The 14566-nt window shown below is 44.8% G+C and overlaps 1 protein-coding gene across 3 annotated transcripts in view; it reads left to right on the top strand.

Moving 5' to 3' along the window:
- The window catches only part of REEP1 (receptor accessory protein 1), a 62732-nt gene that overhangs the window by 29269 nt on the left and 18897 nt on the right, over nt 1-14566 (top strand). For 2 of the 3 annotated variants that reach the window (XM_030450626.1, XM_030450628.1), the window contains exons 4-7: nt 482-602; nt 1852-1965; nt 9238-9288; nt 14221-14389. In XM_030450626.1, coding sequence (XP_030306486.1) covers nt 482-602; nt 1852-1965; nt 9238-9288; nt 14221-14389 — 455 coding nt within the window. The remainder of the gene's footprint in view (nt 1-481; nt 603-1851; nt 1966-9237; nt 9289-14220; nt 14390-14566) is intronic. The other variant, XM_030450627.1, reaches the window with a different exon arrangement.

The raw sequence follows: 14566 nt of genomic DNA, 5'->3' as shown, positions 1-14566 counted from the left end.
CTTTGCAGTGATACCTGAAAGCCACAGTGTGGATCTGCACCTTCATGTTGCGTGTTGCTTGGACAGCAGAGGTTCTTGTGTTTGAGATTCAGGCAGATAAGAGTTATCTTAAAAGCAGAAAGGCAGAGAGATGAAAGGTGTGTAAATATATCAATGAAATGCTAGTTCACTGGTTTGCTCTTTACTCCCTCATTATAACTAGGGATGCTGTGAAGGCAGCATCTGTGCTCTCTGTCTGTAGGAAGCTCCTCATATCACACAGCAGACTCTTTTCCAAACCATTAAATAATAGCCCTGATAGCTGAGTAAAGATTTACCCATACACTTAGTTGAGATGTGTGCAAAGGTGAGAGATGTGTTGGTTTCTGATAAGCAAAGGCTGCCCCAAGCAAGATAGGCCAGTCCCTTCCTCTGCTGGCATCTGTAATTATGGGCAGTGGTTACATTGGGACTGGACATTTAACAGCTCTTTTTCTTCCAGGTTTCCATTCTACTATGAACTCAAAATAGCTTTTGTAGCTTGGCTGCTGTCTCCATACACAAAAGGCTCCAGCCTCCTGTACAGGAAATTTGTTCATCCAACACTGTCTTCAAAAGAAAAGGTAATCATAGGTGCCTGGGTCCTCTCTGGGTGGAGCAGATCTGCAGTAGTGTGTTTACTCCAGTCTTGCCATCATTCATTTTCATTGACAGACTGGGAGTTGCTGATTCTCTTCCTCTGTCATTTGCCCATCTCTATTTGGTTGGTGGTTTTGGTTTTGTGGTTGTTGTGTTTTTAAATTCTGGTTCTTGTGTTTTTAAATTCTGGCACCTGTTCAGCACCCTCACAGGTATTAACTCATCTCTGTGCACTTGAGATGCTGGGAGGGTGGGGGACAAAAATACCTCCTGAGCTGCTTTGCACGTACTGCCTGAATATAGCTGGAGTGTTATGTTGTGTCTGGATGGACTGATTAGAGGAACAGGGGCTGGCAGCCAGGGCTCCTTAACTTTGTTCCCAGCTCTGCCTAAAACATTGTGCAGCCAGACAAATAGCCAAGCCTGTCTGAAAGGGGCTTAGCAAGCACTTGCCTGGCTGGGAGAGATGTGTAGAATGCTGCAGTGAGGCATGCAGCATGTTGAGGTCCTGGAGGAGAAATGTCTTTCTCAAATTCATGATGCTAATTTTGGTGGGAAGGCATTATAGTTTAGAACATTTTGCCTGCCTAGGAGATTTTTGTGGCTGTGAATGGGACATTGTCAGGCAGATCCATTTGACTCGTGGATATGCACTCCTGGATCAACTGTTAGCTACACATCAACATGCAGACTACTGAGAAGTGAATGACTTTCCCACATTGGCAGCTATGGAAGTGAAAGATCTGTGTTGAGCCACAGGCAGTGCACGAACAGTTGTATCTGAGTCCTGTCCAAGAAGGACAGTGGGGATCAGTCCCCTGTCTCTCATTGTCACAGTATGATTATTTTCAACTCTGGGGAAATCCAGTTTGCCCTTAGGGTCCATAGATTACAAATGGCTCCTGACACACCCTGGCACACCACGCCCGGGTGGGTGTGTCTGTCTTGCATCCAGGACCTATTGATACTTTTTCCACTGTGCAAATATATCCCAGCTTTGGATCCCAATTTTCCATCTGCAGAATAAAAAACTTCCCAAATTCTTGCAATTCCTGCTCCCCTGCAAACCTTTCCTCTTTGAAATGTTGGCTGTGAGCTTCTCTTCAGCCAAGGTGGAGGCAACACAGGATATCTGCCTCTGTAAAAGATAACCTGGCCCTGCCAGGAGTGTGGGAGCACACTGAATGTCTCTTTTTTTGCTTTTTCTTTCTGTTTTGTTGTCTGCTGTGACAGGAGATTGATGACTGCCTCATCCAGGCAAAGGACAGGAGCTACGATGCCCTGGTGCACTTTGGAAAGCGGGGGCTGAACGTCGCGGCCACAGCAGCTGTCATGGCAGCTTCAAAGGTAAAGGTGTGGGTCAGGAGAGTGACCATTAGCATCTCCTCTGCATCCATCCATCCATCCATCCATCCATCCATCACCAGCAGCAGCCACCACGTGGAGGGGAGAGATGGTAGGGGCAGGGATTCTCTCACTGATTTTAATCATGCCTCCCAAGCTCCTATTCACCAGCCACCCAGGTGTCTCTTGGGATGAAGACAGTAAGTGTGGTGCTTAGTGAACCTATAGGAAATGCAGGACTAAGGCTAGGATTCAACTCATCTGTTGAGTTTTACATTTGCCATCAGTTAAATGGAAAATTTTAAATTTAAAAATGGCAGTGTTAGCAATGCTGTCCATCACAGTCTGTGCTTTTTCATTTTCACTGTCAAAATAGGAGCATGCTTCCATGAAAGATGCTGATGCTATGTGAACACAGTTAACATCTTGGCAGAGAAATAATTTTCTTTGGTCAGTACCTTCTGCATTGGGAGAAAAAGCCATCTGCACCCCAGTTTGTCAGTTGTTAAAGCTGAGTTGTGGAGGAGTCTGGAGGAGCTAATGACCTGCATTTGGTATTGACTGAAAGCAGATGTGATCTGAAGTTCCTGAAGGCTAGAGGTTTGTCTGCAAGGCTTATACATAACACACATATATTTTTCTTTGGAGACATGTTTATGTAAGAGTGAATGGGAAGTGGCATTAGTTGCTTTTGGAGAACAAGTAGATGTTGGAGTGGTCACATCTGAGGGGATGTGTCCTGTATTCTGCTCCTGGCTTAGAGCCAGAACCAGAAAATATCTGTTATCTCTGCTCTTTGTTTGCATAAAAACTGCAGGGACTTGATAACTGTATTTTGTGGTTCTGCTCTCTAGCCATGGATTATCATGGCTCAGGGTAGATGTCCACAGTATCTGTATCCACAGAGTTTTGGGGGCAAGACTTGTATAAAAGAAACAGTTTTCATTCAGTCAGATACAATGCCTCTTGCAAGAAGTAGCAATGTACAGGCAAGGTGGGTACTGGTATGAGGCAAAACTTGTGTTGAAGGAAATAATTTTCTCTGTCAAATCTTTTTCACATGACCTCAGGCAGATCATTTTAATATGTCTTGGCCTTACCTGCTGTAAAAATGTGTAATACATCCTTAGGAAGCCAAACACTTTGAAGTCTATAAAGCATGTTAAATGCAAGGTATTACAGAAGTGTGAAGCCTCTGGGATGTGCTGTGCACATGTGGGATCACAAGGATGTGCAAAAGCTATATCCTGTTCCAAAGAAAAGCCAAAAATTGCCTTCCTTGCCCCTGCCAAGCATTGTTCAGACTTTCTGTCAGGCCTGGCACAGTTCTCTTGGGCTATTGCTCTACATTGGGAAAGTTCTGCTAAGCCAGGGACTGATGGCTAAGCCAAACCTGGAGTGAAACCTGGGATGAATCTGGAACTAAGGCAAAGCTATGTATTGTATGCCCAAACAATATCAGTGTGATGCCTCCATGATCCATAACAATTTGCTGCTGCTGCAAGCCCAAAGAAGTCACACTACAGACAAAAACAGGCTCTAGGAATGCCTGTTCTTCAGCACTGCCTTTGCTCTGATCCTATTTCTACAAGGAGCAGCTGACTTGCTGTGCAAGAGCCATTTTTAGGACAGAGTGAGAAACTATGTTTGAATCCCAAAGAAACTCTGACTCCTGCTTGGGTGGCTCCTGAATTATGAGGAGCTGGATAGTAGACCAGATTCACAGCACCAGCCTGGTCATCTCTGGACTGCAACAATGTCTTCATCAGCTCTTAAATATGAATGAACAGTCAGAACCACAATTTTCTTCCCATTGTTCTGCTTTTCTGGTGTTTTTTCTTGAAAAAACAAGTGGGATGCTGGGTAGAAGGGAGAAGAGTGTCCAGGATACAAGGAAATAATTGTTTTGCATGAGTTAATCAAGCTCCCCATTCAGTGCTGGAAGAAGGCAACTCTGTGACTTGTGTGGTATTGCTGTTTGGAACATCTGCCAGACTAACTTGAGAGAAAAGAATTAAGATATTGCAGCCTGTAAATGGACCTGTGTCTTTTCTGCAGTGTACTTTGAGGAGGTAGAAAATGATCTATTGATAAGATTGAGAAGTTGTTATTAGAGGGATTGACTGATTGAGCATTATAACAAAACAAGGACTGTTCATATCTTTGCTGCAGCCTTGACATCATATTTAAATGATTTTAAATATGTGATGAAAAACAGGACTCCTGTCTTCCTTCACCACTTGGGCCTGTGGTCTGCAGCAAGTTGCTTGCTCCTCTGTGCCTCAGAGTGCAGATCCAAGAGGCACAGTGAGCCAATCTGGCAGCTCCCTTCCTCCAAAATGTGGTAATACTTTTGCTCCCAATGGGTTACTGTGCACCAGCTCCTTGGATCTCCTTAGGTCATCTCTAATCCATCAGAAAGCTAATGCAGGAATGTAAAGAAAAGGAATACTGGTTTTTTAGCCCAAAAAGGTGTGTTGAGTGCCTGAGGCAAGGAAAAGGACAGGACTGCCTTGTGAGGAGGATGGACAGAGGAAGGGAAAGTGAGATCATCCCTTCCTGGTGTTGGGAAGCAGATTAGCTCTACTGTTCATGGGTCCACACCCTCAATTCATTTACACTCCATGGTGTGATAGTCAGGAACAATTAAAGCAGCTCTCTCCATGCCCTTCTGGGACTGAATTTATTGTCTTCTGGGCAGGGAGAATTGAATGGCTGTGACTGAGAGCCTGATGTGCCGCAGCACAGAAGTGCTTAGCTGGCATTCCTCTGGTATTCAGAATGTGAAGTGTGATGAGTTGGGTGTGGATGTGTCTCCCTGTAGTTGTTCCTGTGAAGTGAGCTGTTCCCAAGAGAGGAGTGATACAAGCAGGTATGGGTGGTCACAGCTTCTGCTGCCCTGGTTTCCAGCTGATGTTCAATGTATGTCAACGCCCTTACTTGTTCACTTGAGAAGGAGGTACAGCAGAGCTAGATTATCCTGCCTGAGAGAACTTTAATTGACTAATTATCTGGAAAATACTCTGGGCTGATGGATGCCAGATAAGGCTGGAGTGCTGTCCTGAGGGGAAGTTTCCAGGAAGGTAGGAAAAAAGGTACCATTTCTAAGGCTTATCCTGTCTTTCCCAAGGCCAAGGTTTGAAGGGTATCTTTTTAGGCTGTTTTGAGTGTAGAAGGGAAAGTGAGCCCTGAAGAGCTTCAGTGGGTTTCAGCCTTTAACATATTGGCTTAAAATTGGATCCTATAGAGATGACCATATCTTTAGAAGCACTGAGCTCCTGCAGCTCCCATGGAAAACATGGATTTTACTATTAAGTGAATGTGAAGATCTGTCTTATCCCTGCTCCACCCGGATTAATGAGCAAGGAAAAGATGATTTTGTATTAAGAAATGAACCCTCAGACTTGAAAACTCAGCATCTTCTGGTGGTAAATACATGGTGAGATGTTGGGCTGAAAGTGTACTCTGTGCAGACCTGTTTCAGTAAAATTGCTTAAATCTGAAGGCTTCTTGGAAACATATCTTGCACTGTGCATAGCCCCATCTCCTCCTTTCTCTCTGAGCTGTGTTAAATCATCTTCTTGAGCTTCACAGGACTCTCATGATCTTTTGTCTTGCATTATAAGATCTTTGTGCAAGACCCCATCTCTTCATTTATTTTATCCATCCTGCAGCACAGTGTAGCTGGCTCTGTGATTACCTTTTGTATGTGACAAGCTGCTACTTTTGTATTTACCACAGACTAACATGCTGCACAGCCACAGCTTCCTTATCTCTGATCCCATGGCCCTTTCCTCTTTCTGTCTTAAACAGCCCCCAGTTTTAGTTAGTCAGCTGCAGGCCTCTTCCCTTTCCCCATCCTTCTGCTCCTTTGCCCTGCTGTTTTGTTTTGAAGCCACACTTGTGCTAACACTGGCACAAACCTGTGCCAGTTCATTTTACAGCCTGAGGAGCTGTCAGTGTCCCAAGTGCCCTGAGTCTGCCCCACTGGTCTGCCTGGGTGTTTTCTTTGTCTGTTCTCAAAGCAGACAGAGCATTAGATAGAGGTCTTGTAACCCCTGCTAGGTACTCAATACAGATCTTTTCCCTGCCTCCAGCAGCTTGCATGTCCCCACCAAAGGAGTGTAATCTCATTTGAGGCTTTGCAATCCTGTCCTCATTGCTTGGTCATTCTGTCACATACTGTGACTTCAAGTGGGTCAGTTTTAAGTGGCAGGATTAGATGACTGGACAGTAAATCCTGCTGCTCTTTGTATGTTTTCAGTTAGTTCCAACTCCTTCAGTCAATCCTACTCCTAAAGGACCCTGGGTACTGACCACCACCTTCTTTCCAGCTCCCCTCAGAGGAGGAGAGGAGAAGCAGAGGAAGAGCCTGCTCCTGGGACACAGCAGAAGGGGAGCTGCAGCAGAGCCCAGGGAGTGAGACCTTGGACAGGCAGTGAACTTGTCAGATGGTGGCCTGGGCATAAGAGAGCTTTTCATTGGCAGCAGTCAGGTTTTTAATGTAAGCACCTGGGACATGTGGGGCTGCAGTGAGGAGGGGTACTGATGACTTGCATGCAGCACCAGCCTTCTCCAGCACACTTGTATGTCTTCCCTCACTGTCACCTCACCCACCACATTTCACCCTGAGCCTCCTACTACCTCCTGCCCTGCCTTGTCCCCAGTCCCCAGCTCTTCACCTCTCCTCTGCCCAAGACCCAGCCCACCCCTGTCACTTCTTCCAGGTTTCCCATATGCTGTTTGCATGTATCCTTATTCCTCATCCTGATCAAACCAACTCTGCCAAACAAACCAATGTCTTTCCCCACCCCTAAGACAAATTCTGCTCCCAACCACGTAACAATCCTCAAGCTGCAGCCTCAACTCCATTCTTCAAACTACAGCTGCAGAAAACATCTCACGGCCAACAGATCGTTCTGACCCAGAGCTTTCTGGGAAAGTACCTTCCTCTGTCCTTCTGCCCTCCTGTGTGTAGGACAGGGGCTGTTTGCACACCAGCTGGTGCTGTGTTCCATTGTGTACTCTGTGGTATTACCCACCCTTAGGCAGGGGAGTGCAGCACAGTGTGCTGCTGGCAGTGGGCACAGTGCCCTGGCAGGAGATGATAAATGAGGTGGAGGGAGCAGGCACGCATGACTGGTGTGGATGAAAAGCCCGTTTGTGCCTAATAAATCTGAGAAACAGTCCAGGACCCTTCCATGCATGGGGAAATCTGACTTGTGGTGCTGCCAGAGCCAGTAATCACTGGTTAGTGGTTAAAAGGAGCAGGCATGCAGACGGGCAAAAGCAGGATGGCTTCAGGATGCACATCCATCCCTTTAGCACTCAGGAGTGCAGCATTGGCAGTTCCCAAACTGCTCCAGCTTGCAGCCACCTGCCTGGGCCAGCACTGTCACTTCTGTTTCCACCTTTGGGCTCACCACACCCCAGGGGGTTGCAGCTCTGCTGCTTCATGGTTCTTTAGCTCAAGAAATTTATTGGGAAATTTCCCATTGTGATTGCTGACTTTTAAACCAGGGCACTGGATGGGAAGCACCAGTGACCATTTAGATTTTATTCTTTCTAATCAAACAGCATCTTTTCCTTCATTTCTAATATCTGGCTGGTACAGCCAGTGCAGCTGCCTGGAAGTCAGTATGTTGATCCCTAATTTTCCATGAGAATGGAGACCTCTTTACTCTGGGAGCTTGGAGCCTGAATTTGTGCAGGAGAGAGATGCTACCTTTTGTGTCAGGACCATATGAACTGCACTTTGACTTGAACTGGGAAAGAGGGAAGCAAGGAGTGGGGAGTATCTTTCCCTTGAAGAGGGCAGATAAAGCCTCTTTGTAAGGATGGGATCCCACTGCTTGGAGAGAGATTGTTAAAAACAACCATGCTCAGCCAGACATACTCAGCCAAGAGCTGCATCCAGTGTGCCTAGTACTGTTTGTATCATGGCCATGCTGTGTGCCCTGGTCTGTGCCATGGCCAAGAGTTGCAAAAGTAAGGAGTGATTTAGACTCCACAGTTTGAGAAAACTTTGGGAAGCAATTAGTGTTGCTGCAGAAGGGCTGAGCATGCTGCTTTTGAAAGTAGCTTCCTTTAAAGGATCTCCAGTTGGGATCCAAAACCAAGGATCTCCTGGCTGAGCTATGTGACACCAGTAAGGAGGAACAACAACTGGCTTTCTGGAAACATATGGTAGCATGCCACTGATCACACTGTTTATGAACTGTTCCTGTCACAGTGTGATGTATCTCATTCTTAAGTCTTTGAGAGTCTGTTGGGTTTTTTGTTCTTTTGGTTTTTTGTTTTTTTGAGCTACAATCCAAATAGCTTTTTCCAGTTTCTCTCTCTTGCTGGCTCTAATATTGGTGTCTCCAAGACTCAGACAATAGGCAGCAAATGCACAGGATGGCAGAACCAAACAATTAATTTATACAGAGACACCAGGCTGGGAGAAGCAATAACAAACAGTTCCCAGGAGAGGAAATGAACTGTGCAGACAAAAAGGGTGGATGAAATTAAGTTTCCATCATCAACATGAATGTCAGCTGGTTTCCCTTTGAGTCTTTAGCAGTGTCTGACACCTCCAGACAGGGGTAGCTCTTTCACACGAGGCACAGCACGCAGGCCCTGGCTATGAGGATATTGTTTGTAACTTGTTGTCTTAATATAACACCAGAAGCAATTTCCTCCTGCACTCAGGCCTGTGCCAGGGGTTTGGCTCTTTGCAGGGCCTTGCTGGAGCCAGGTGCAATGTGTATGCAAACTCCCACTCAGTGCTGTAATTACTTAGTGTTACCCTACTTCTCAGAAGGCCTGTCCATCATCAGGACTGAAATGACTGCCACGTGTCCCTCACCTAATCCTGTGCCTAAATTAGTCAGAAATGCACTCTGTTCTGAGGGATCTGAACTCTGCATTACAGAGGTGGCCACACTGGGGGCTTCTTCAGCAGGAAGCATTAATCAAGTGCAAGGAGTGAAGTGGCAGCTGATTGTGTTTATCATTTGCTTTGCCCTTTAAACACCCTTGCTAGGTAACACCCTGTCAGCTGGGGTTGTGAGGGGTTTCTCCATCTCTCTGGGAAAGCTGAGGAAGGGAGACCCCACGTTGAGAGGTGTAGTGCATAGGTGGGTATTCCTGCTTTGTATGTGTGTGTGAGTCCCTGCACATGGTGCCCAGTGTCATGCTCATGTCTGCCCCAATTACTTATGCTTCAAACAGACCTTATTCTCAAAGCTTTTATGTTTGTTGCCACAATGGCTCTCTTTTTTCCCTTGCTAGGTCTCTCAGCTACTTCATTTGCACTTGTATTGGGACCAGAAAAAAGGGCAGGTAATCTGCTGAGTGCTTGCACTAACCCCTAACTAATGTCTGCCTCCCCACTAGACTAGTTTGAACTGTTTTTAGCTGGGATTGGTCTGAGGCCAGATGCTGTCTGCTCTGCTTCCAGTGAGTAGATCCTGCGTGCTGAGCTTAAAAGCCTGTCCCTGATCTCATCAGCAGAATGCCTTCCAAGTCCTCTGCTGGCAATCAGAGAGACTCCAGCAGCCAGACAGGGAGCTTTGTGTGTAGAAAACCCATCTAACACGGGTTGTTGCTATTGCACTGGCCAAGCTGCTGTGTTTGCTGTTGTTTTCTTGCTAATGGATAAAGGGAGCCTCTCTCCACTGCTGTGATCTCCTTAGGGTGGCTGAGGCTGCAGTGGGGCTAGTGAGAGCAGGACTTGGCTCAGAAGCAAAAGTGCATCTCTGCAAGCATTATCTGATAGCTGTGGTTGGGGAAGTTCTGCTGACACTGTAGTGACAATGACAGCCCGGGAAGATGCTCCACCCCTTGAGGAGATTGTAGGCTGGAGGCTGTAACATGCATGCAGAGTTATCTGCTGGTATGGAGGAGAACTGCTAACCAAAGTTACAGCAAAAAGAGAGGAGAACATTAACAGGTTTGCCATTGTGCTGGCATCGTGGTGAGCCTGGCTTAGTGTTCCCTTGCCTGTCCATTAACTGCTGATCCTAAGATGCAAAATTCCAGAAGGTGGCATCTTGAAATAACACTGTATTAAAACTTCTCTTTAAGACTTTACATTTTGTGAGTCCTGATTTGTGTCATTTCATCACTCCATATTATAGTTTCCATAGCTGCAAAATGGAGTTTGTAGGTATTAAAGGTGTTTTGAAGCCTAAATAATGTCTACATAATTCTTTCAGATCTTCAGACTGAAGGTATGATAAAATCTAGACACTGTTATTTGTTTACATTTACTTAATATTTAATGGGATTTTGTTATATAAATTGCAGATTTTAAAATTATGTGCCTAATTTTATTTACTTAAAGCCTATGGAAAGCTACCTGAATACATGGAATATATTAAATGAATAATTCTACTGATGTAAGCCCTGTTTTTCCAGGCTCCTAGACCATTCTCCTTCTAAAAAGCTTTACTTCAAATGTAACTTCAGAGATTAATTATAGAGAGGCAAATTAAGGAAGACAGTTCCAGTTCTTTCTGATGGGAGTGCCTTTTAAAGTGCTTGATACAATAATGACTTCAGATTTTGGAAAAGATCAAGATTTCTGATCCTTCCAAGAAAGTATTGGTTGTATCAGTGTTTGTGCTCTGGGCCCAGAGAAGTTTGTGTTCACTTCTGGCTGTGAAGGTGTCTGCAACATTTAGAAGGTAGCATCATGCAGATTAACTGGATTTGAAACCTCAGTATTTTGATGCTGTTTTGTCCCACTCTTTAATGCAAAAATAGGGAGTGAATGTGCTAGATGTGGGGAAGTAAAGTATGCCTATACCTCAGTTGCAATTTTGTCCAAAGCAGGTAGAGCTGTACCTAAATTAGTTTCAGATTAATTACTGTGCCACATGTATGAGAGCTTTAACTTCCCTTAGAATCCCAGATGAGCTTCTGCAGCTTAAATGTCCATGTGTTGATGGGCAATGCCATAATCCCATTGCTGATGTCTTGGCTCTACATGGGGTTTTGGTAGCACTGAGGGATGATATTGCCATCTGCTTTTTGATATTTGTCTTTTGTCCTATTCAGTAGCACTGAGCCCTGCACCAGTCTGACCCTTCCCTGCCCCCATGGGTGGACCTAAATGAGCTTGGTGGGTCCTGGGATAAGGAGGTGAAGGAGCTCTGAAGAAGTCCACTTGCAGCTTGTGCTGTACCTTCACCTTTGGGGTGAAACATCCCAGAGACAAGAAGATCAAATGAATTTGGGAGCAGGCACACTATAATGAGCAGGGCACAGACACATACCAAAAATAAATGGAAGGGAAGTCAGGAAGCTTTCACATGTTCAGTGCTCTCACTCAGCCTGAGCCTTTGCTATCTCTGCTGCTTTTGGACAAACATATTTCATGGGATCAAAAGAACAGTAATATTTGGCTGTTCTCTGTGTGATGAGCAACCTTTATTTTTGCTGTTATAAACTCAGGTGAAACTAAAGCAAAGATCAAGAAATGACAACTTTTTTGCTTGCTTGGCTGTTTCTTTTCCTGGAGAAAATCAGAGCTGTTTAGCACAGCTGCTGTGACTGTGGCTGTACATAATATATGCTGATGTAATGGGCCCACAGATGACAGGCACATGTCAGATCCTTGTTTCAAAGCTGTCTCTGGGGCCTTTGATCATGACATGCTGCTATATCACAAGTTGCAATGCAAGAATATGAACAGATCTTATTCATTTTCCATGCAAAAGGCTGCCTTAGTGTCATCTTCCCTGCCAGGCTGGTCTGATGTATGAATCTCATCTCCAGTCTGACTCATGTCCACCTACATAAATTGCTCTCTGGAATGAGGTGATATTTGGGTTAGCTGGCTGGGCAGAGCAGGGAGGAGGCACTGCTGACACTTGAGCTGGAGGGATACAGTCCTCGGGTTACAACAGCTCATCAAATCCAACCCTCCGGTTTTGCTGACCCAGTCATTCTGCAACAGCAACATCGTGGTGATCTGATTGCTCTCACCAGGGATCTGTCTCTTGCAATCAAACTGCAGGGTAGGATGTCCTGTGTTTGCTTTGAACTTGTTGCTGAGACCAGGGTTGTAGTGTCAGAATTCAGTGCAAGATGAAACCCTCCCAAAGAGCTGCACTGCACTGAGTTTGGGGCAGGTGAGGTCACAGCCAGCTAACCCAGCCTTGCAAGATTTCAGTACATCAGCCCAGGGACAGCTGCATTTGAAGACTGTAGGGTAGATGCACCTTAGGCTGGCCTAGGAAGAAAAACTTGAGATGCCTGTTGGAGTAAGAACATGTCTCAAGGGATGGCTCAGCCACTGGCAGGAAAGCAGCCAAAATTCAGACAGCGACTGTTGTGGCAGGTTGGAGAGGGAGATAAAAAGGTGAAACTTAGACAAAATGTCAGCTTTCTGGACTCTACTGCCAAGCTCATAAAATAAACAAAATAAAATGTCTCTGTATACCAGCAAAAAAGACCCATTTATTTAAAATAATTAAAAAAATAGAATAGGGTGATGAGAGAGTAAGTAAGTCTTCAGGAAGAGCATGAGGTGTGTGGAAACTTTAATAGCCTGCAGAGAAGCTGAATGCTGCCAAATACAGTGTATATATATATATATATATCTTACAAACCAAAGATTCAGCAAAATACAGAGAAAAAGCCCTGTGCAGCTTCCTGGCCAGCTCCACAAAGCACAGGTATTTTCTGTTTTTCTGAGATGATGTGTATTTCTACTGATGATGTTTTGGGATGGCATTGTAGAAATTATCATCCTGTGCTGTTTGCTTCTCCCTGATGCAGAAAAGTGTTGTAATCCAGGATGTGTAACCTACCTGTGGTTAAGTTGAGAAGCTAGGGAGCTGAGAGGGAAGCTTGAACCCTTGAAGGATTTTTCTTGCATGAAAAGCTTCAGACTGGAAAGTTGGGAGACTACTGATAGAGGTTTCTTGAATGTAGGAAGTTCCAGCTGCCACCGTGACTGTAGTTATAAACACCTGAATCTTTGTCTACTTAAAGACCCTAAAAGTAAGGTGGGAATGAATTTATATGGGCAGAGACATCACTCTGCATGCAGAATTTCTGAAGTGATGTTGATAAATCAGTAGGTAAATTAATGCATTTCCCTCCCAATGTATTGATGCCAAGCACTAGGGGACAGGCAGTGTTGCCCAACCCCTGGAGCAGGGAATGTGTTCAGTTTGGCCTTTGGGTGTAGATGGTCAGGCTGGGATTGCGCCAGGGCAGCACCAGAGTGTTTTCTCCACTGCCTCCTCTCCTGCACTCAGGTTTTGTGGGCTGAAAACTCAAATCTGCAGCCCAGAAGGGAGCAGTGATGGATTGTGTTCTAGCCCCAGTCTGGAGCCCTCAGGCAGTGTTCAGACTGTGCTTCCACTGGTGTACTGCTGTACCAAATGAAGGGGGTGTATGAGTTGCTACAGTGTGCCTTGCCTCCTGCTAACCAGGGTAATAGATAAGGTCCATATTGATTGTATTTTTTTGTATTTTTACTTTATGGCAGTGCTGTAGTACAAGGGTTGCAGAATTCAGGAAGAAGTATGCTTATAGTTGGCTTTTTAATGGGAATTTTTAATGTAGATTTAATGCAGTATATCTTTTAACCAACCCATCCTTAAAAAAGATGAGCTATATTCCTTTTGCTAAGGAATATGTTTGTTGCCCGATGGAGAGCTTGTCTAAAAAGAAAGAAAAATGTTGTGTTAATTTATTTATTCCTTAATCTGCATGAAAAAAAGCATTGGAATATTTTATTGCATCGAATGGTTACTTTTTATTACTTTAAAATATCAGTTTTTCTGTGCTCTGCAATTCCTGTGCATGAATGAGAACAGCTGGGTGAATATAATCATAGATGATTAACTTTAAAAGGGAGTTATTTCGATGCAGGCTATTTAATTGTTTCTGAAGCCAAGCACCTATTTGACTCAGTTTCCAGTGAAGAAAGTATAGATGTATCTTCTAGTGAAGATACAACAATGTCCTTCTCCTTGAGATGCACCCAAGGCTGCTCTCAACTCAGATGACACAGAGATGCTCTCTGTGAAAAGTTTTCATTACATTGTGCATAGAACCACTCCAAAAGGAAGAGCAAAGAGAGGGACATTATGCTCCTAACAACTCATTTATGCTCTCTCTAGGTTATTGGACCGGGCAATTTTTTTTCTCTTTCTATTGCCCTGATGGATTTCAACGAGCTAGGGAAGAAAAAGGCTCAAAAAATGCACTGTGCAATCTAACTTTTATGTGTTATTTTCTTGCTTGTTTAACCAGGGACAGGGGGCCCTGTCTGAGAGACTCAGGAGCTTTAGCATGCAGGATCTCTCATCAATCCGTGGAGACAGCAGCACCACTGTTCCTCCCCCAGTCACTGTCCGAACAAGTAGCAAACAGAGCCACCCAAAACCATCCAGAAGTGCATCAGAAGGCACTGGCAGCTCAGGTAAGTGGAGGAGTTATTTTCAGTGTCTTGTTGTCTGGAATGTCACACAGCTGAATGAAGTCATGCAATTGGCAGGAATATTTAGAAACAGACATTGCAGGCAGCACATACCAGAATTCACAGGACACAAACAAGCTGTTGAGTCTCTTGGCACTTAAGAGAGAAAACAGGATCATG

Source organism: Calypte anna, chromosome 4B (assembly GCF_003957555.1).
Source record: "Calypte anna isolate BGI_N300 chromosome 4B, bCalAnn1_v1.p, whole genome shotgun sequence".
NCBI lineage: Eukaryota > Metazoa > Chordata > Aves > Apodiformes > Trochilidae > Calypte > Calypte anna.
The sequence above is the reverse complement of the archived record's forward strand: the minus strand, read 5'-3'. Positions and strand labels throughout refer to the sequence as shown.